Here is a 21,438-nt window from a genome sequence, read left to right on the forward strand (position 1 = left end):
TTGTGAAATCATTTAAAAAAGGGTACTTCTAAGTATTCTTTTAGAGCAATTCTAGCAGTCAAGTCATTTTATTCTACTTGCATTTCAAACTCTTTTCATCTCTACTATGAAACTGCTAATAAGGACATAACATTCCTCTAAAATACTGAAGACAAGTAGAAGAACATGCAAACATAAATTCTTTACATTCATTCATGTACTTAAAGCAGAAATATCAGACAGTCAAGAAAAGACAAGTGATCTCTTTTAATGGTCATTTGAACAGATAAGTAAACATGTCTTTTGTCATAGACAGGCATCATAATTCAAATAAATTATAAACGTGGCAATAAATTAACAAGGATCTATCGCATAGAGTTTATACTACACATTAAACAGAAAATATACTGTATTTACCTATGAAACCCAGGCTTTATACCGAAGTGTTTGGGAAAGTCTCCCCAGGCACAGTTTAGGCTGTTCCGTACAGAGATGGATATCAAAGTCAAACACGATCCTATGAACTACAGGCCGGAGCCTCAACATACCTGTATACTGTAAACACATTTTTCTGCTAGAATAAATCTTTTGCAGTCCAGGATTTCTGTTTGGGGCTCCACCAAGTGAACGGGACCTTCTGGTCTGTGGCTCCTCAGTTTAGATATGTCATGTGTTCACATTTTATAAACATGTCAAACTCAACATGTTACATTAACACAATAGCACATGATATAAATATACATCTTATAAAGGAGGAGCATCAAATGGTCCGATGATGGAATGCTCAAAGATACAGAGATTGATTGCTGGGACTGAAAAAAGCTTGAAACCTTTTTTTTATTTCCTCTGTTGGTGAAATACTTTGGAATCCAGTTTAATTTCATGGATACAAAAAACAAACAAACAAACAAACAAACAAACAAACAAAAAACCCAACAACTAAAAATCACACAGATCACTTTTTCTCACATATCTCTCATTGTGAATGTTACTATGATCATGCATGTGGAAATTTACTATGAGCACAGAAAGTATGAAAAACTATGTAAGTTCTTGTTTCTGCTGACCAAAATGTAGGTTTCAGTGTGACAGATACAATGTGGCAGTAAACATAGAGACAAACCGTAATGTTCCTGTGACTCCTCAAGCCATCATGTTGCATTAAACATAAAAAGTGTCATTCACTTCATCATTTTTCTTCACCACATGAAAGAATGCTACACATCCTGAAGATGACCAGTCTCCGGTTCTACGCACCAGACAAAAGTCGCTTTAGTCTCTGTCACAACAACAACAGTGGCGATCCAGCAAAGCGTGAGCAGTGTGAAGCTTTCATTTGTCTTCACTGTCTGTCTGTCCACAAACAGAGCGGATGCAAATGACCAGTCCATCAGGTGGTCCAACATTTTCACACCATGTCACCTTAACTGTAGAGTTTAGAGACAATTCTACTCCCTCTGACTTTCTTTATGTTGGTGCATAGGGAACCAAACATTTCAAAGATAATACAATATAAATTAAAAGGTCCAGAGTAATGAGGCATCTCTGATTAATGTCTAGAATCTTTGGTGTCTTTACACCAAGTTCAAGGTACAGTCATCGCTTTCCATCAGAACCACTCAAATAACTGGAAATGTATTTGAAGAGTTGCCTTAAGGTTTGGAACTTGATATCTGTATTGACTCTTGACAGATTAGTCACAAACCATTAAGGATTGTATAATGCCCATAAATCACACGGATACTTTTGTTGTTAAAGCAAACTGTATGGAATGGCTGGTGCCAGCGATACATCTGGAAATCAGAATCAACCCCTGTCTCACATCTACTGACAACTACGCACAATAAAGACTAACACCAACTCTTTGACCTGAACATAGGAACCTAAAGCTAACGTACATTCATTGTATTACATTTTTACAAGCTAACTCTATGTTCACCTACACAAAATGCACTTGGATCAATTTCTTGGATTCCACACCTCGGTTTAATGTCTCACTGTATTTTGTTCAAAACACAAACTTCTGTTTGTGTGGACAGGCTCGTCAGCATTTGGGTTTGCTGCAGTGATCTACGAGTAGTGCTGCCAGTCTCTGGTGATCTCTTAATTTGGCAAATTTTCTCCACTGAGAGCCGGCACACGTATAAACACACCCATGTCCATGCATCCAAACACAAACTTTCTCCAGCTACAACAAAAACACACACAAGAACATGTTGAAGACTCAAACCCAATGTCAAGGTAAACAGCAGTGGAGTTCCTATCAACCTACTTTTACTGAGAATACATCCTCTCAGAGCCACAGAGGAGCTAACGTCTTGTGGTGCCATGTGGGGCTTCGCTGAAGTCACTTTGTGCAACCTCTTCATCACTGGCCTTTAGCAGCGGTCATCCTCATCTGTGTCACTTAGCAACTCCCCTGTTCCCACCGGACTCGTCTGGCCCAGGTGTTTTTGGAAATGCCCGTTGGGAACCTGCCAGGAGTGTCTGAGCTGAGGGGCGGAGCTTATGGCATTGGCCCGGCCCAAGCTGTTTGCCATGGCAGTCTCAAAGGTTAGGGTGTCCCGCCTCTCGCCTCCCTCTCCGCTGCTAATGACTTCATGGAAAGGAAGGTATGGCTCTGAGATGTAGCGGTGGGGAGATGGGTTGCTTGTTCCTGAAACCTGACCTCCAGATGAGCCCTGACTGGCAGTCAGCGGGCCACCCATCTTGCCAGCCTGCCATGGCGTCCTTGTGGAGACATCAGGGCCATCCTGAGGTTGGATCTGTCCCTGGGAGCTTTCAGGTGTGGGAGAGGTGTGAGCTCGACTAATCAGAGGAGAATAGGAGATGTATGGCCGCGGGCGAGAAGGTGTCTGTGGTAGCTGGCGTCGATTGCGAGGAGTACCAGAATCTGAGGCTGAATTGGCAGGGCTGTCTGATGGGTTCAGCTGCAAACAAGAGAGTACTATTACAACACATAGACTGAAAACGGTGTTTTAGAACACATTTTCACCCATTGTAGTCCTACCTGTCTTTGTAAGTTGTGCGCACGTCCTTCACTAGGTGAGCGGGACTGTCTCCTTTCACATGATGGGTCCTGGATGCGCTCCTCAGAGTTGCAGCGGGACACATCAGGAGACAGGAGGTGGCGCCGTTCCTTAGATCGCCCTCTCTCATGGCTGCATGTTTCTCTGTGGTTGCTTCTAGGACCTAAAAAGCAACAGATGTAGACATTTTTAAAAGATAGCGAAGCACATCAATTTCTGTCACAGCAAAGAAAACATTATTATGGACATCCTGGGAAAACATGCATTAAAAAAAAATCATTTCTTTCATATAACTATATTAAATCTAAGAGGATTTAATGAAGTATGGTATTAGCAAATAGGTTATCTCAATTCTTGACTCATGCAAAGGCTTATTTCTTTTTCCAAGAATAAAAAGCAGCTGTCCACATCCAATAAAAAATGATTACATCAGTCAAAATACTATATCAGTAATCATAGTGATGCAGTTCGGTTGTTAATTAAATGTCAGTAAAACTCATTATTCAGTCTCTAATTCAGATTTCACTGAATTCTAAAGGTTATTAAATTTTAATTGTGTAAAATTTGACATTACAGTCAAAAACTCTGAATGACCACAAAATCTTAGCGTCTGCAGTATGCCGCCCATGTATTAAGTTATGTCCTGTTTATTATAATTTACATGACTCTTCTAAGCCTTAATTAAATTAAATTGCTGTACTGCATGAGTATGTGAGATGTCAAACCTCTGTAGCTCCTCTGCCGAGGCCTGTATGTGTCATCAGGACTGACTCTCTCCAGAGAATGTTGTTCCTGCCAGAGGCCGTTCACACACTGGTCTCCGATGGTGGAAAAGGAACGCTTCATCTGCTTGCTGTCCGCTGACACACCGACCTGCACACACACCGAACAGCAATCATTTCAGGAGTGTATGAGCCAAGAAATCAAAGTAAACATCAAGTACAACTAAAAAATACATTTCATTGAGCCATTTTTTAAAAAATCATGCCAATCACACTTTTGTTAACCCTTTCCTCCCTTCTCCCACATCACTCTACACACGAGAGCCGGCTACAGTTGGGGTAAACAAGACGTGTGTGTGATCGATTCTAGGAACGATTGTAGCACAGAATTTTAAAAGTTATACGACAAATGATGTGTTGATATCTCAGGCAAAGTTGGATAGATTGTTACAGAATAAATGTCAGTTCCTCAACCTCGTAGACAACATTCTGCCCACCGAATAAAGGAAAAATATATCTGAAAAAACATATTTGGAGCTGAACGATAAAATTTGGTAAGTTACTTCAATCATTATTAAAGTTATAGCTGTTTTTCTGCAACCAAATTGGCTCAGGACACATGGGGGAAACCGTGTTTAAGGCAGCAGCCCTGGATGACTGTCAGCAATGAAAGGGTTAAAGACTGATTATGGGTTTGGGTAAAAATGTTTGATTGTTAATACCTGATCAACAGCCAGCCTGGGCATGGAGGATGCTCTGATGGATGCTGTTCTCTGAGGTGATTTAATAACTGTTGAGTCCTGCCTGGCCTCCAGCATCACTTGGTTATACTCAGCTACATCTGGTATCTATGCAGATGCCACAGAAAATATACAGACGTTTTATTTATTTTTAACAAGGCTACTGCATAACTGTTTGTCAAACTTCGCCAAACTTTTCTCTGACAAGATTTTAGAAGCTAGAGGAGAGCGATTACCAGTGTGTGTAATTGATGGTGGTGTTGATGTGGGTTGTAATAAGTGTGATATGGAAAATGGTAGTCATCCTCCTCTTCCTCCTTAACCTCTCTGGAGTGAGACAGCGGCTGCAGGAACATCTCTTGAGGAGAAATTGGGCTGAGTGCCACAAAACCTCCTCTGGTGCTAAAGGAGCACAGGCAGACACAGACAGGGCAGCTGTATTATACTGTACACTCACTTTAATTAATCAATTGAAATGACAAAGGGACAGAAGACAGCAAAAAGACAACCACCGTATTCAAACTAAACTTTTGTATTCATAGCAGCACAGATATCCATGAGCCAATATGATTAACTGAGAGGAATATTAAAGCTGGGTATTTACAGAGCCGAGCCAGCAGTATGCCTGAGGAAGGACAGGGATTTGGCGTTGCATAGGATTTCTTGAGGCAGAGAGGAAGCATCCATACGCTGGAACATAGGGGCGTGTTTCTGCAAGGGGACAGATTATTTCAAAAATGATATTCACTAAAACAAACTGACCGACATATTATAGATGGCCTATTGCTTAAACAAATCACATACAAAACAAATGAAGTAAAGAAAAATGATAGTTCAGTTTGTTTAATTCCTTTAAACAACAAATATGTGAAAGTTTAAAACTATTTCAGTAAATATCATCTTATGGATGAGGAAATATGTCACAATAAACCTACACAGAGAAAAGTGAGTACTCAAATGTTAAGAAATCATTTAGATGCATACATTTAGAGCCTCTGCAACGCATGCGTGAAATGCAGCTGTTTCTGAGATGATGTGGATTGATCATACCACTATTATGTACGAATGTACAACATGAAATATATTTAAAAACTGAATAAAAGCACTGGCCTCAATTTCAAAAAGTCCAAAGTTACCTCTCAAGTAATGGGAGCTGTCTTTCATGAAAAAATATTTGTCAGTTTTTGAGTTATGCACTGGAAATGAAATGTTAGGCACAAAAAGATGTAGTGCTGGATAGCCCCTGTCGTCACGTTGTTCACGGAGGTCGGATGCTGGCAGTACCTGCTCCTCCAACTGCTGTCGGAGCTTCTTGGCTTTGCTCTGCTTGTAGTAGTCCATGATCATCATTGCAGCATAAATCTTTCCAATGGTCATGTCGCTGGCTAAACAAGCACAAAGCGCACCAGATATGGTTCCTCAAACTAATGCTATCACGTTAAACATCATTAAGTACCCGTACGATCCTGATATGTGGATGAGATGAGGGGTCACCTTTGGGAATGGGAACCAGTAGGTCCAGTGACTTCTGAGAGAGATGAGGCCAGATCACACTAATTTCCTTCTGCAGGTCCACGTCCATTTGATTCCTGTCTTCCCCTCCTGGAGTTGAAGCATGTGCCCGCACCCACACACACGCACACACGCGCACACACAGACACACACACAGACACACACACACACAGTGTTTTATACTCCAGTAAATGTGTGTCTTTAAACTTCTGTAATCCATTCTCTAACCTCTGGCTATCTTGACCTCCAGGGCGGTGCGGATCAGGGCCATGAGGGTGGAGGTGAAGTGAACAGACATGTCGTCGTCCACAGGCATGTTCATCAGGACCAGTCTCTGATGGTGGAAAAAAGAGATTGCAGTCAGAGACAGCCCAGCACACCAACACCTAATTTACAATATACCCAATGACAAATTGGAGAGCAGCTGTAGTGGACCATGGCATTTTAAGTCTACTTTATGGTCACGAGGATTTAATTTCTTTCATTATTTAAAGATAAAAGTTTGAGGTTTCGTAATTTTAAAAGGCTGCTGTCCTGAGACAATATTTAATCTAGCCTACAGATGAAACAATAAATTATGAAGGTCAGATATAGACATAAAATATAGACATAGAAAGTATGTTAAGCTGTATTCAGACTGCAGGCAAATCGGATTCCAATCAGAATCCCTTTCATATCCAATTTTTATGGCTGACTACAAAAGAGCCATCCACTTTCAATTTGGATGGGCTAAAAATTGGATTTTGGCTGCCAGTCTGAACGAAGCCTTAATGTGAGTTTGTTGATTCACCAATAAATATGTTAACAAGACAAATTCACAGTGGGATTAAGAATTTAAAGCATCTAGCACCAGGGCATTTCTACTTTCATCATATTTTCATATACGTTGCTTGCTTTGGGGAAATGAAATAAACTAACCACAATAATCAATACAGAAGGATGGAGAGGAAAACCATTCGCGCTTCAAGATGCACGGCTTCACTACATCGCTGATTTTTAGTAGGTAGTCACCTGATATTGTACCGTAGAGTGTGGGAAAAGGTAATACAGATATAAGGTGGTTTAATATCAGTACGGGGAGGGTTCGTAAACGTTTAAATTACCATAACTAATCAAATAAATAGTTCATAGCTATATCGCGGAATTTTGTTTTTCATGGGTGGTCCTGGAACGAATTAAACGTGAGTAATGAGGGATTGCTGTAACTATTAGTCACATCTTGTTTTCAGACAAATTTACAATTAAAAAAAAATAACATAAAGAAAAAAATCTCTCCTGACCTTCTGTAAAGGGAAGCTTTAACATGCAGCATTTGCAAATTTAGAAAATCACACACGTCTTGGCAGAAACAACACATCCATCACATTACGTGTTGCACACAGATACAAAAGGCAGTCAGCAATGGCAGGATGCGCATGCAGACAGATATAAACGTAAGAAACAGAGAAGTAATGGGAAATTCACTGGGCAGCTGACAAGATTTAGCATGTAGATGTTTGACAACTTTCTGATGAATGTTCTGCAGCTGGTTTAGAAACATCACTTCCACCAAGGATCTTTCAAAAGCACAGATTATGACGTCTTAAACAAGGCAAATTATTTGAATACTGTAGTGAAAATTATATGCCAATGAAAAGTTCTGGAACTTAAATGGTATTAGCAAGCATGACTACATCATATAATCAACAAAAAAAGACCAACAAAATAAGGTTTTATTCTGCTTGTCCTCAATTAAAATATGTAGTTAGTGCCTGTTTTGGTCTCTAGAGCTCAGTCTACCTTATATGCCAACTTGGAGGGGCATTTCTTGCCCAGGCCTAGAGGTGGCGACATGTTGGTCAACATCTCATACATGTCACTATAATGGATACGACCACTGGGGAGCGCCAGGTAGCCATAACGTTGGGGATGGAACAGAAAATGGGAGAGTGAGGTAGAGAGAGCAGGAGGGCAACACAAACAGCGGGATGGTTGAATAACGGTGGAAGAGTCAGGAAGTGGGTTTCCGAGGCATGGAGGAGAAGAGGAGCAGAGGAGGGAGTAAAAAAGGATGGAGGAGATACAAGAAAAAGGGTTATTCCAAGACGTCACATAGGAAGAAAGAGTAAATAAGTGAAAATAAAACAGGTTGCAATCTTTCTATGCTGTCATGGGGGCATAGAAATCTGGAGGAGGAAAAAAACCAGGAAGAGCAATAGAATGACAGCCTCACTGGATCTGGTGCAAAACATCAGATACTTACAATATATGAGCGTGAGGGAGCACTAGAACATCTCTTTGACCAGATCCAAAAGGCAGAAAGAGACAGGCTTCCCCCAGACAGCGACAAAACTTCATCAAATGTAAGATTTGAAAATTTTGAAATGTGATCAATCAGAAATTATATATGTCCACTAATAATCGTGAATGGGGGATTGTCCTGTGCCTTAGTACCGCGGGACTAGAGTTCAGTCATTCTGTGACCTGGTTAGCACACCCCTAAAGGTCAAGCAGGGCAGTAAGTGAAGTGAGGGAGAGGAGGGACAGGAGGAAGTCAGGAAGGATCTCACAGGAAAAAGGCAGAATGGGGTGTTTTTTTTGACATGGGGGAACCAAACCTTGCATGCCACCCTGTGTGGGCAGTTTTTTCCAAAGCCCAGGGGAGGGGAGATAGTGCGTACAACTTTGTACATCTCCTTATAGTGGATCCTACCACTGGAAAGAACATACACGTCTTTAGTTGTGTGTCAATATATCAGTTTAATGAGGTATAAACGGAGGCTTCTTGTTTGGGTTTAAGACATTTTCACACATTTCTTTTTGCCCATTAAACATGTAGAGACATTTATACGATGTTTTGCACCAAATGTGAAATAATGTGCTGCAAATTTATTCGTAGCTTATGTCATCTATTTCAACTGCAGCCTAATTCAGACACTTCAGACGCAGTAAAGAAGAATTAAGTCAAGTTCTTCTTCCCTATGTAGGGTTAAGTGAACCAATCAACAGGACTACAGAGTACATCAATTACATGAATGATAAAGTGTCCCATTTCAGTACTAACAATGAAATGTAGATGCGATATCAGGATGAAGACACACTTACCAGGCAGCACGGTCATACTCCCCCCAAATCCGGACAAACTCATCCAGGTGATGTGGACCCAAGATAGACGAGTCTCTTGTCAGATACTCAAAGTTATCCATGATAACGGCCACAAACAGGTTCAGCATCTGGGGGAGAAGAGGCACAGTCGATGAAGGGGGAGCCATGGATTAATTTATAACTTTATATCTGCCTATAACACACACACAACTGGTCTTCCAAGGGGTTACATGGGAAAGTAAAGTAAGATGTAGGATATCTCATTGTAGTCCTACCAGGAACGAGCTGAAGAAGATGAATGAGACAAAGTAGAAGTAGGCAAAGTCAGAGCCACAGCCCCCGTCTGGGTCAGATGAGGGAACTGTTGGGTCCATCTCACACTTCTGTCCCCCCAGACATGACAACATGATCTCCTGCCATGACTCCCCAGTAGCACTCCTAGTCACATACACATCACACAACATTGGGAGGAGGAGGAGGAGGAGGAAGAGGTGTCGGTCAGGACTCCACAGTCTACCTCACAGTTTATTCACAGATCCATCTTCCAGCTAGAAAAAGCAGTTCAATAAGGACAATGCTCCAAATGTGAGTCCTATAGTTGGTAAAGGCATGTATTTACTGCACAGTTGTTGACACCTTTGAATGTTAACGTGTGTATTTCACATAAAGTAATACATTTCCAATCATACTACAGACTTGAGTTAGCCAGTGCCAAAAGAATATGATTCTTAGATTTCAAGGTTTACATTCAGTAAAAGCAATACCAATGCTCATTACTCTGACCTTCTTAGCCAGTTCATTAACAAAGACATTCTACAAATAATCACTAGATATAAAATACTCAATGTCTCCAAAGCTATTTGGTAAAGAGGTTATTGAAGTGTGTATCGCTTAACAACAGTGAAAAGCCTCATGAAGAAATAGAAAGCAATCGTATCATTTAGTGAAAGCAGTTCATGTGTAGTATGGCTCTATATTTAAGTGAGGGACCAAATATCTTACCCACGCTGAAGTGATGAGTTTCTGATACGATAACGGACCCTCTCCCTTCACTTATGTGAGACAAACAGCTGTGCCTGAGATCAGTAATGGATATCTCAAGGCTTCCTACCTGAAGAGCAGCATCAGTGCACCGGAGAAGGTCTTGAAATTGTTGTGCTGGGTAATGTGAGTCTTGTCATTCAGCTTGATGTTTCCAAACACCTGATTCACACACAAAAAAATCACATGGAAATAGACACCCTCAAGGTGAAATAAAGAATAATCAGCAACCACTGTTCCTAACCTGCATGCCAATGATGGCGTAGATGAAGAAGAGCATGGCGATAAGGAGGCAGACATATGGCAAAGCCTTGAAGGACTGGACAAAAGTCCACAGGAGAATCCGGATGGTGTAGCCTTGTCTCAGCAGTTTGATCAGACGAGCTGCTCGGAACAGCTTCAGGAAACTCATGTTGAATGTATCGACAAACTGGCACAAGCACACAGGACGCAAAGACAAACTGGCGTTTACTGGTCGTGTTCACATGAGTGCTTAAAGATGACGGAAACAGGGAATTTTTGCAGTGAAGAAGAATTACCTGCAAGTCTACCACAATCTCCGTGATGCTGCCTAAAACAGTGATGAAGTCAAAAATGTTCCATGTGTCTCGAAAGTAGTTCTGAAATAGGAAGGATTCTGTCAGACAGTCAGGGGGATCTGGATTGGTGTTTCTGGCTATGTGTTGCTTCTTTTTTTTTTTTTCTTACCAGGAAGCCAAAGGCCATGATTTTGAGGACACACTCAACAGAGAAGAGAACGGTGAACGCTGTGTTCAAGTGCTTCAGTACAGCCTCGTACGCCGGTGGGGCAGAGTAGTACTGCAAATAAAATGTAGGCAGAGGTTTGAATACCAGAACTCTGCAGGTGTGAGTAGCATATAAATTGGAATGATCCATAACCGGCTCTCTGCAGTATAGCCTCATGATTCCTGACTGATGTAAGAAAGAAGTTCTCTCCAGCAGATCTGCAAGTTGATGGAAGATTCCTCCAGACCCATAAATACTCCCTCAGTCTCTGCACCTCTCATCTGTTACACTATAAAAAGAGCCATTCCTCGGGGGTGGCAGCCACAGTTAATGAGGTCATGCTAAATAGCAGCCCCTGGACATTATGGATCAATATTTAATACAGGCTGAGTCACCCCACGTCAGGCTGTCTGAACAAACCAGCAAAGACCAAGAAAAGACCAGTTCAGGGACAAAAAAACCCCAGCAGATCTACATGTAAGCATCTACATTTATGTTTCTCACCAGGAATGACTCATCCTGGTTTAATGAGTGTCAACAGCAGCATGCTTATGACAGAATATGCTGTTGTGTAGCAACACAAGATGTGTTTCTCCTATCACCCGTCAAGGATGTGTGGAGAGGGGCATGATGTACTACAGAGGGAAAACACACTTTGACAACAGCAGAGCCTGTAACTCCAGCTTCTCTCATTCTGCGTATCCTGTTTATGTCTTTTTCTCACCTTCATCATCAGAACAATGGTGTTGAGAGCGATCATGGCCAACACTGTATACTCAAAAGATGGTGACACCACAAAGTGCCACAGGCGGTACTGGAAGGTATGCCGGTTCTGTGGCATGTAACGGGTCAGGGGCTTGGCACTGATGGCAAAGTCAATGCATGCCCTCTGGAATACAGAGAATAAAAGATAGGGGAAAGAAAAATGAATGAAACACTTCAAAATAAAACGTGACATGTAAGTGACTGCCCTTCTTGACTAGATATAGAGAGACAGGAGAGAAAAGTGTGAGAAAACAAAGAGCAAACAGAGAGCTTTGTTGTTCATTCTTAATCATTCTTCCTCACTTCATTCTTTTCCAGGCTGCACTCTTCCATCATTTTATCCCCCTGTTCCTGAAAGGTGATGATGATGAGAGCCACAAAGATGTTGACGAAAAAGAAGGGAAAGACGACAAAGTAGATGACGTAGAAGATGGACATCTCCATCCTGTTGCTGTGGCTCGGACCTCTGTTCTCCTCGGTCACATCTACAGAGTGCTGCAGGACCCTGGAAGAGCAGCAACACAGTGCTGAGCAATACAAACAGGAATGACTGCATATTAAGTGTGTGAATATCTACAAAGGTAAGTTGAACAGATATAATTTGACGACCACACCCACCTAAAATATATAACATTTTTAAAAAGTGTTTAAATAATCAATACTTTTGGGGGGGGGGGGGGGGGCAAAAGTATTCTTCAAAGAAAACCAAAGTCCCACTTTCAGCTGTTATATTTAGCATTTGCAAAACAAATAAAATATACACTAAAGCATTTTCTTTATCTTTTACTAGTGTCAAACTTTGGAACAATTTGGACAATGAAGTTAGGAGTATAGGAACTCTATCTGTCTTTTAAAAAAGCTTTTAAAAACGTGGCTTTGAAAGGTTACAGTTCTGACATAAATGATGGTTAATATCTCAGATTATTATGTCTTATTACAATTATAATAATGTACACAGAGACTTTAAGATTAAAGGTCACTCCAAGAAGTGATGACGATGTGTCCCATGCAGGGACTGAATGGTCGGTTCAAAACAGTAATGTACCAAAACAATGTGATTGTTAAATTTAATGTATGGATTTGGTTGACAACATGTTGTAATGAGAGAGATGTTGTTGATTCTGGGGACTGGAATTTTACAAACCAAATGGCTTCTACCTGTGAGCCCTTTTTTTTTTTTCTTTTGCGGATGTTGTTGTTGATGTTGCCAATGTGATTAAGGTGTTGTAATAGCATGTCCAGATAGAAAAACAAACAAATAAACAAACAAACAAACAAACAAATAAATGAAGTTCTACAGCAGCAATGATTTAGGAGGATACTGGAAACGTTTGTTCCCCAGGGAAAGGCTCAAATGTTCATTTGCCATTTGAGACAATCATTTAAATTCATTTCCAGGGCAGCAGTAAATTAAGAACATTGGTACAAACCTGAGAGCATTTCAGTGAAATATTGGTGTAACCTTATTTTGGGTCAAATTAATGGTACAGGCTTTGGTAAATTAATGACATTGATCATATTTACTCTATCAAAGGTCAGATCTGACCGTTCCCAAAGAACTAGCCGGACGGCGAAAGGCTGTAATGCTCATAAAAGCTGACATGCCCTGTAGGAATGAAAACATATTTATGGGAATGCTCCTGCAAATCTGTCATATTCAAAATGAGAATTAGAAGTTATCAGTTGTTTCTGGTCAGACACTCACTGAGGCCATCCCTCGCCAGTGGAAACGGTAAAGAGAGTGAGCAGAGCCCAGATGACGTTATCGTAGTGAAACTCGTGTCTTCTCCACTCCCTTCTCTTCATCTCCTTTTTGTCCTTCCCATAATCAATGTAGTAACCCCTGGAGGGAGGAACACACATCCAATATAAAAAAACCCCCCACAACTAAAAAGGTGATGCAGGATTGTAAAATATTTTGGTCACTTTTTGGACAACTTCATTAGAGTTAGCTTCAGTTTTGAAAGGAATTGAGGCAAAGAGGTATATTTGGTTGAATGCAGGCGGAAAAGAAGAAAACTATGAGAAAAACTGAAAAATGAGTTTGAGTAAAAAAATATTACTGGCAGTCCTTCTCCGTGTCCTTCGAACTGTCGGTGCAGTAGAAAAACTTCCCCTTGAAGAGCTGCACAGCGATGACAGCGAAGATGAACATGAAAAGCTTGTAGACGATCAAGATGTTGAAGACATTTTTCAGAGATGTCACCACACAGTCAAACACTGCCTGAAAGAGAGAGTTGAGAGAGAGACATGACGTGAAACAGAGACAGGGAAGAGGGCTGTGAGGCACAAATCTATTTATTTTAGTTGAACTTTCTGATCACAGAAATTCAGTTACGAAGCAGGGACAGCTTGTGAAATCAGAAATCTCCTCAGACGTGGCTCATTTCACAGCAAGAACTGATATCTGGACTGGAGGATAAATGAATAATAAATTAATCTTCAGTCATATGATGTGGCAGTAATATGAATATATAAAACCTGTTTTACATGTGAAAACATGAGCCGGTCGCCCACTGCTGATTTACAACATTTATAATTTTCCTTTCTTTATTATTCTCTGAAAAAAAACAACAACTTCTTGATCCTCTTCAACTTCAATTTAGTTTTTCTCCTGAATTCCTTTCATTTTTAAAAGGCATATCGACCTGTCCTTGACAGTATATACTGTATGTGAGGGTTGGGCCTTTCTGCCCTGATGCTGACAGTTTATCCCTTCTTCTGTCCAATTCTTCTTGCGGCCTTCAAAGCCATAGGGTATAATTATCGATGTGTGGGCAGATCAGTTGTACTACGCACTGATGAACCAGCTAAATGAGGAATAGACACAGTGGATGCAGTGAAAGAGGACATGAAGGTAGTTGGTGTGAGAGAAGAGGATGCAGAAGACAGGGTTAGATGGAGGCAACTGATTCGCTGTGGCGACCCCTGAAGGGAAAAGCCGAAAGGAGGAGAAGAAGACACAATGAAAAATAATAAACAAATACAAAAAAATTACACAACTGAAAAAGGGATATAAATGACATTATATGTCACCTTAAGTTTTGGAAGTCTCTTGATGGTCTTCAGTGGTCGGAGGACACGCAACACTCTCAGAGATTTGATGGTCTTAATGTCACGTCCTTTATTATTTCTATGCAGAAGGGCAGAGAGCCTGAACGTCACATTTCCTCACGGTAGAAATCACATTTTTAGGCACCATGACCTGCAGAGCTGTATTCGTCACCTCTCTCAACACTTAATCTGACAAATTCTACTCATGTTACATTCTGATTTTTGCATTTTTACTAAAATAAGGTATTTAGTTTTTTACCCCATCACATTGCTGGTGGCCAATCCCAAAGGGGCATCGTTGACAGATGGAGACAACCAGGAAGGGGGGGGGGGACACGTATAAGGACAGTTACAACATTATTGACAAAATGGTCGAGGATTATATGATGTGACACATTTATCAGCAAATAGATCAATGATTTAGTTGAGTAAAAGACAGCTCAAAGTGTGGACATATGATCTGTGTGTTTTATTAATTGAGATAAATCATGTAACTGACGAGAGAGCAAAGGCCACCAGTGCTCCCACCACGACAATGAAGTCCAGGATGTTCCACAGGTCTCTGAAGTAGGAGCCATCATGGAGGATCAGACCCTGATCAATCATCTAAGGGTGAGACAACGATGTGTGAAAACAGGCAAAAACAGCTACAACAAACTGTTTTCTGACAATCTTTGCGAGGGACTTCTGAAATTCGTAAATCAAACTTTCTAGCAGGACTATCCTGGAACTGTTTGTCAGGAAAAAACGTTCACACGTTTTAACGACCTTTTTCTTAACATTTAGTCACCACACGGTGCAGGAGTCTTATTCCAGCTTCGTAAAGGATCTCACCTTTATAATCATTTCAAAGGTGAAGACTCCAGTGAACACATAGTCAAAATACCGCAAAACCTGCAATGAGTGTGAAACAGAAACGAGGACATAAAACACAAACATCTTCACAAAAATATGTTACTTACTTCATGACATTTCAGTCTACGTCACTTTATAAACTCTTATCCTGTGGTTTAATATGAGGACAGTACAACGACAAAATTAGCTTGTCCTCCCACGGGTAAACGGGCCTCTCTTTCTCTTGTTTTCACTGTTCTGATTCAAGACGCTACAGCTGTCTTTGTCTAAGCACGCATACCTTATTCCAGTTGGAGGAGGTGGCAACTGGGTCCTCAGCAGCCAGTGCTATGCTACTAGCAGCTATGACCAGCAGGATGGACATTTCAAAGTAGCGGAGGTTCACCACGTAGTGACACGCTCGGCGCACCCTGGAGACGAGCAGACGTCAGAGAGAGGACGTGCTAAGAGGTGACGCACCACAGTTACCAAAAGTAGGACATGTGCAGGATAACGCTGGCTGAACTCCGAAGGCAGCTGGGTTATACATCGTGAATGTTGTGCAGCAAACCTCGACCATGACGAAAACTCCAAACGTGCTGAAAATGCGAGTGGAAGCGACTCACGGGTTGTCAGGTTTGAAGATGAACATGTTGTCTGGAGGTACAGTGTCGACAGGTTTCGTCTCCTCCGCCTCCTCCTTCTCCACCTTACTCGTGTCAGGGGCCGTACTGTTGCCTGAAGAAAAAGATGAAGAGGATGGGAGAGGAGGGTATGATGAGGAGATTGAATGCCTTGCAAACAATCTTAATCCTGAAAAAGTTGGTGTTCAAAAGGGGATTATAACGTGCTAAAATGAAATGCAGTGAACTCAGCAGTAAAGCCATGGATCAGGACTAACTTAGATGACATGACTTCGTCTTTCCTGAAATGATTATTCACACCTGAAAAACCGCCGTGGTTTGAATAAAAATGATGTGTTGGCCTTTTGAGGATAAATTAAAGATAGTGATGTCACAAAACATATTCTAATTTTACCATCTGCAGAATATAAAGGATGAATAGCAGACCATCAGTGGTACCTGTAATGGTGGAGAGCTCCACAGACGACTGAACATCGGGCATGTCGATGACCACGCTGGAGCTGAGCTGGGACTGATCCTGGTCCTGCTCCATCTCCTCGTCTTTGTTGCTGTCTAGGAGAGCGGGTGGAACCGGGTCTGATTGCTGAGGAGATTCTTCATGTTTCTGGTCAACAGGATGGTTCTTGTTGTCGGGTGGGTCAGTGTCTCCTCCATCACCATGTCTGAAATACAGAGACAATAGCTTTTAACCAAGAGGACAATCCCATTCCTGTACCAAGTCTCCTCCTGCACAGACTGATCAAACTCCACAGGAGATGCTTTCTGATGATCGATTCACTCTGGAGTTGTGTATTTTGCCTCACCTGCTCTCATTTGATTTGGACATTTTGTCCTCCTTTTTGGCATCTGCTTCCTCCTCCTCTCCTTTCACTGGATCTCTCTTCCTCTCTCTGCTGACTGAGCGACTCTCCAAACGACTCCCGTTTCCAGACGATGACCCCTGATTTCTGGCTCCGCTCTGAAGATCGCAGTGATGCGGTGCCCTCCTGCCCCTCATCCTGCCGTGGCTTCCTGTCTCAGGTGTCAGCGTATCGAGGTTATCTGGAGGTCGGAACTTCTTCACTGGTCTGTGCTGGTGCTCGCCATTTAATCTGGGGCTGCGATGCTGGGTGCCAGTGTTGAGACTCTCATTAATGCCCAGTTTTCCGCTATCAGTGACGGGCTCTGGCATGGCCTCAGACACAGCAGCACCAGGAAAGGTTGTATTTGCAGGATCTGACTCTGACAGCACTGACTCTGACAGCACTGACTCTGACAGCACTGACTCTGGAGGCTCAGGTATGTCACCAGAGAGTGCAGCATCCAGAGGGTTAGCCACAGATATGGAGGGGGTTGAAGCCTGGTTCTTCACTGGGGAACTTAAAGGGTCCTTCAGGCACTTCAAACTCCCTGTCTGTTTGTGCTCCATTACTTTGCGGTGCAGTGACAGGGGGTGTCCTTGATGGGTCTGGGCAGAGGCACCGGGGCCGTCCTTCTCCTCGCTGGGATTGTTATACAGGATCTCCCGGCTCGACATCTGGCGATGTCTGCGCAACTGGCTGGTCCTCTGCTCCCACACAGACATGGTCATCCTTTTTCTTCTCTCTCTCCTGGACATGAAAGAGTTAGAAGGGTTGAGTGGTGGGAGTGGGCGACCCTCTCTGATGCTGCCCTGAGCCTCCTCCAGGGAGCAGGAGTAGGCAGGCCTGCTGCGGTGGATGGCTCTTTTCCTGTACAGGTAAGGCCGCCTCCTTCGACTTCCCCTGAGAAGAACAAGAAAAGAGACAATTTCACCAGAGAGACAATTTAGATCATTACATTTACTTTATTAGTAATTAGACTACAATCTGAAATCTATTTGTGTCCATCCTGTGTGTTCACCAGGAGCCTGATCCGAAAATGTAATCTTCCAGTATGCTTTAATAATACTTTCTTTCTGTTTGTGTTACCAAATGTAAATTACCAAAACAGTTCTACCAAAAAAATTTGTCGTGATTTGCTCCGATGACTTTTGCAACAACAAAGCAATTTATTGGATCAATGAAGATGTTCGGTGATAAATTAAGCCAGGAATTGCGGTGTGACTGTATTAACAGAAAGAGAAAGAGAATGAAATCAGTGGAATAAGCATAAAGAAATGTGAAATAAAATAAGGCTGGAGAGTCTGAGGGAACAGGACAGAGCATGAACAGAATGCAAAGATGGAAATTGGGACATTTGCCCACTTAAGTAAATCAGGCAGGCGTTAGTGAGAGATTCAGAGAACTGAACAGACAGCGTTACTTACTGGAGCGTGGACTCTTGTGTGGTCCGTGTTATCAATGAACGATTGGTTGAAAACAAGACATTAGTGCTTTTGTGAGCAGAGACAAAACAGGCTCGGAGACACACACCAAAATGATCCACATTCAGGAACATCTGGGGTTAGATTTTCCCAGATATTATGAATTTATTTTGTGCTTTGTGGTCAATCAACTCTATTAGAAGATAACATGGGCAGAATAGTCATTTCATATCTAATGTCTCCATGATGCATTCTGTTTAGAACAGAATATTTCCACCATTAGTGTCTCTGCTTTAAATGTTTCCAATCATAAGTCCAACTTCCAACGACAAATTGAAAGGTCAGACACTGACGGAGATTTGGTTACCATGGTGTGTGTCTCTATTGCAGCCAAGCAGCACATTGACAAACAAGATGGTAGCAGTATTAGAAACAGTCAAACAACATCCATAAACATTAAGCGCAACATTTATAAGAGGACACCTTCAGAAATACTAGAGATGTTAGACAGTTTAACCTACAGTGTGGCTACAGGTAGAAAACAAAGAGATGGGTTCGGTCAGCAAACACAGGAAAGAGAGGACATATTTAGATACCCTTTGAAACAAATCACCACTTCGGCATGTCGCGGTAAACACCACTGCCACCTCAGAGCACTCACAAATATGAATTCTTTTCGGACATGCTACAGCTGAATGAAATTCATGTGCCGACCTTCAAGATAATTAGAATGGTTCGACAAAGGATTAGACTTCACAATACAAGAAAACAATGAAAATACATTCCAGGTATTCCAGTCTCTACCATTAATTATACTATACAAGAAAAGCACTGTCAGCAGTATCAGTTTTCCTTTCTTTGATATAGCCGACAACATGCATGCATTCAAAGGGTGGAATCATCCTCAGCGACCAGCATGCTACAGCTTTTTTTCGGAGTAAATACTGTCATGCAAGTTTCTCCAAGGTCAGAGGGGGCAGGTTTCAGCAGGGATTTAAAGCTGACATCAGAGATGAGACCAGAAACCCTTAACGTTCAGAGTGACCTCTCTGAATACAGATGACCCTGTGGTATTCCAGTCTTCTCTACAGGCTGTGACAAGAGCCTGAACCTCAGCTGGCTTAAATGAAACTAATAAACATTTCTGGGTTTGTCTCTGTTCTGTTCTAATTTGATTTCCAAAAAGGAAATTTTAGAAAAAAAAAGTAAAGGTCTCACCAAATACAGACAGAAAGCAGGAAAGCTTAAGCTCCATAATGTATGTTTGTGAGATTTGTCTTCATGCCCATGCAATAAGCGTTTCTTTCTCAATACACAGCGTGCACAGAGAGCCAGAGGGTCTCACTCTTGTGCATGCACATGCACGTCTACCCACTACAACAAGGTATTGCTCAATCCCTGAAAATCTATTCTGCAAGCTGAAAACATGAGCATTGAGAAAACAAGATTGTGTTACTTTATTAGTCAAAAATTTCCACAAGAGTGAATAATTTCAAATCTAACTTTGTTCCTTCCATGCAACAATATTTTGCGGTGTTCAACCATATGTCACTATGATTGGCACACAATGTTAAGTCAGACACTATGTAACTCTGTCTACATGATGACTACATAGCGCAACTCACCCCAGTAACCGGTAACCATGGAAACAAACACAAGACCTCAATTCGGTAGCAAATTAGTGTTAGAAGCAGGTAGAGGTCACATAGAAAATCAGATCAGTAAAGACACATCAATAAATCTGGAATGGGATACAGGATTGCACCAAAAAGTGATTAATTCAACAGGCTGAGGCACCACTTCACTCTGTACAATTAACCCTTGACCTCCAGCTATAGCTTTTCTCAGTGGCGTAGCCTCATTTGCAGGCCAAATCTACTGGCCATTCGCTGCAGATGACAGCAACTCAGACTTAATGTTGGAACTGGGGCCAGGCCTACATAGACACTCCCTCCAGGGAGGGAGAGAAGCGGGCTAGAAAGGAGAGATGAGGCAGGGAAGATGTTTACAGCACTTACTCTGAAGACATGAAGGAGGACAATGGCCCAACCTCTTTTGCCTTCTGGAGGGCGTGTTTCTCGTTGAATGCAGCCTCCGCTTCCTCTTCATCCTGATTAAAAGAGGAAAAGAGCTGAAGACGGCTGAGAAAATCTCACATCCATGAGGTTTTTAATAATTAAACAAGTAAAATAATGAGGACGTTGGAGCAAGACTGGATATGGTGGAGTGGAGAGATTATTATGATTATGACAGGAGTAGAAAACAGTCAAAATATAATCAACAGTCTGTTGGTGATATTTTTACTGTTACTTTTTATTTTTTTTACCTTGGTAAGTTCTTGTGCATTGGCAAGATTATCCACAGCAATGGCCAAGAAGACATTCAGCAGTGTGTCTGGTCACAGCTCATTAAGGATGTGCTCACAGCCCTGATGACTGACAACAGACTCCTTGATGAGAGACAGCTAGCACTACTGGAAGTACAAGTTTCAAAGACAATAGGAAATACTTGTTCCTTTGTGTCTGTTTGCAAGTCTGGTAATCAGAAATGTTTTGAAGTTTCACACAACATCCTGTTAAGAAACACGAATGATTTTCAAAACTCGTATGATCACTTTTTAAAAGAAAGACAAGAAACTGGCACAAAGTAATAATTCTGAACATTTTATATAGAATAAAATTTAGGTTAGGTTAACTTGCCGGAGAAAAACTTTATACTGTAGAGCACTCTGGAATGAAACCTTCCATATTTAATGAAAAAAAAAACCTTAGAAGAAAGATACAGTTTCCAAACAGTGTGAGCACTATAAAGTATATCGAGGACCACATGCCAGATTTTACTCCTCCCTGAGAGCGAATGCCGTTGTACATCACCTCGTTCCAGTCCTCTCCTGTCAGGATCTGAGGAAATACAGCCGCAGCAAGCAGTTTCATCCACAAAACTGCTTTAAACACCAGGGTTCAGCCTAGCTATGAACTAAACAAATGTTGTTAGACTCAATATTACATTTCTCTTTATTGCTAT

At 41.6% G+C, this 21,438-nt stretch overlaps 1 protein-coding gene across 1 annotated transcript in view; it reads right to left on the bottom strand.

Annotated features, from left to right (window-relative positions):
* Window positions 1-257: 257 nt before the first annotated feature.
* Window positions 258-21,438, bottom strand: part of LOC137598535 (voltage-dependent R-type calcium channel subunit alpha-1E) — an 81,075-nt gene continuing 59,894 nt past the window's right edge. The window contains exons 18-48 of the mRNA XM_068318783.1: window positions 21,197-21,314; window positions 20,741-20,808; window positions 20,433-20,524; window positions 16,955-17,893; window positions 16,590-16,813; window positions 16,134-16,245; window positions 15,809-15,938; window positions 15,508-15,567; window positions 15,173-15,279; window positions 14,933-14,944; window positions 14,656-14,752; window positions 13,683-13,843; window positions 13,325-13,462; window positions 11,923-12,124; window positions 11,579-11,743; window positions 10,816-10,926; window positions 10,647-10,727; window positions 10,352-10,537; window positions 10,178-10,269; window positions 9,342-9,504; window positions 9,067-9,194; window positions 7,762-7,858; window positions 6,211-6,316; window positions 5,965-6,072; window positions 5,755-5,855; window positions 5,075-5,181; window positions 4,707-4,872; window positions 4,453-4,578; window positions 3,734-3,881; window positions 2,990-3,171; window positions 258-2,909 (exon numbers count right to left, since the gene is read on the bottom strand). Coding sequence (XP_068174884.1) covers window positions 2,358-2,909; window positions 2,990-3,171; window positions 3,734-3,881; window positions 4,453-4,578; window positions 4,707-4,872; window positions 5,075-5,181; window positions 5,755-5,855; window positions 5,965-6,072; window positions 6,211-6,316; window positions 7,762-7,858; window positions 9,067-9,194; window positions 9,342-9,504; window positions 10,178-10,269; window positions 10,352-10,537; window positions 10,647-10,727; window positions 10,816-10,926; window positions 11,579-11,743; window positions 11,923-12,124; window positions 13,325-13,462; window positions 13,683-13,843; window positions 14,656-14,752; window positions 14,933-14,944; window positions 15,173-15,279; window positions 15,508-15,567; window positions 15,809-15,938; window positions 16,134-16,245; window positions 16,590-16,813; window positions 16,955-17,893; window positions 20,433-20,524; window positions 20,741-20,808; window positions 21,197-21,314 — 5,079 coding nt within the window. The 3' untranslated portion in view covers window positions 258-2,357. The remainder of the gene's footprint in view (window positions 2,910-2,989; window positions 3,172-3,733; window positions 3,882-4,452; window positions 4,579-4,706; window positions 4,873-5,074; window positions 5,182-5,754; window positions 5,856-5,964; window positions 6,073-6,210; window positions 6,317-7,761; window positions 7,859-9,066; window positions 9,195-9,341; window positions 9,505-10,177; window positions 10,270-10,351; window positions 10,538-10,646; window positions 10,728-10,815; window positions 10,927-11,578; window positions 11,744-11,922; window positions 12,125-13,324; window positions 13,463-13,682; window positions 13,844-14,655; window positions 14,753-14,932; window positions 14,945-15,172; window positions 15,280-15,507; window positions 15,568-15,808; window positions 15,939-16,133; window positions 16,246-16,589; window positions 16,814-16,954; window positions 17,894-20,432; window positions 20,525-20,740; window positions 20,809-21,196; window positions 21,315-21,438) is intronic.

This window comes from Antennarius striatus, chromosome 7 (genome assembly GCF_040054535.1).
Source record: "Antennarius striatus isolate MH-2024 chromosome 7, ASM4005453v1, whole genome shotgun sequence".
Taxonomy (NCBI): Eukaryota; Metazoa; Chordata; class Actinopteri; order Lophiiformes; family Antennariidae; genus Antennarius; species Antennarius striatus.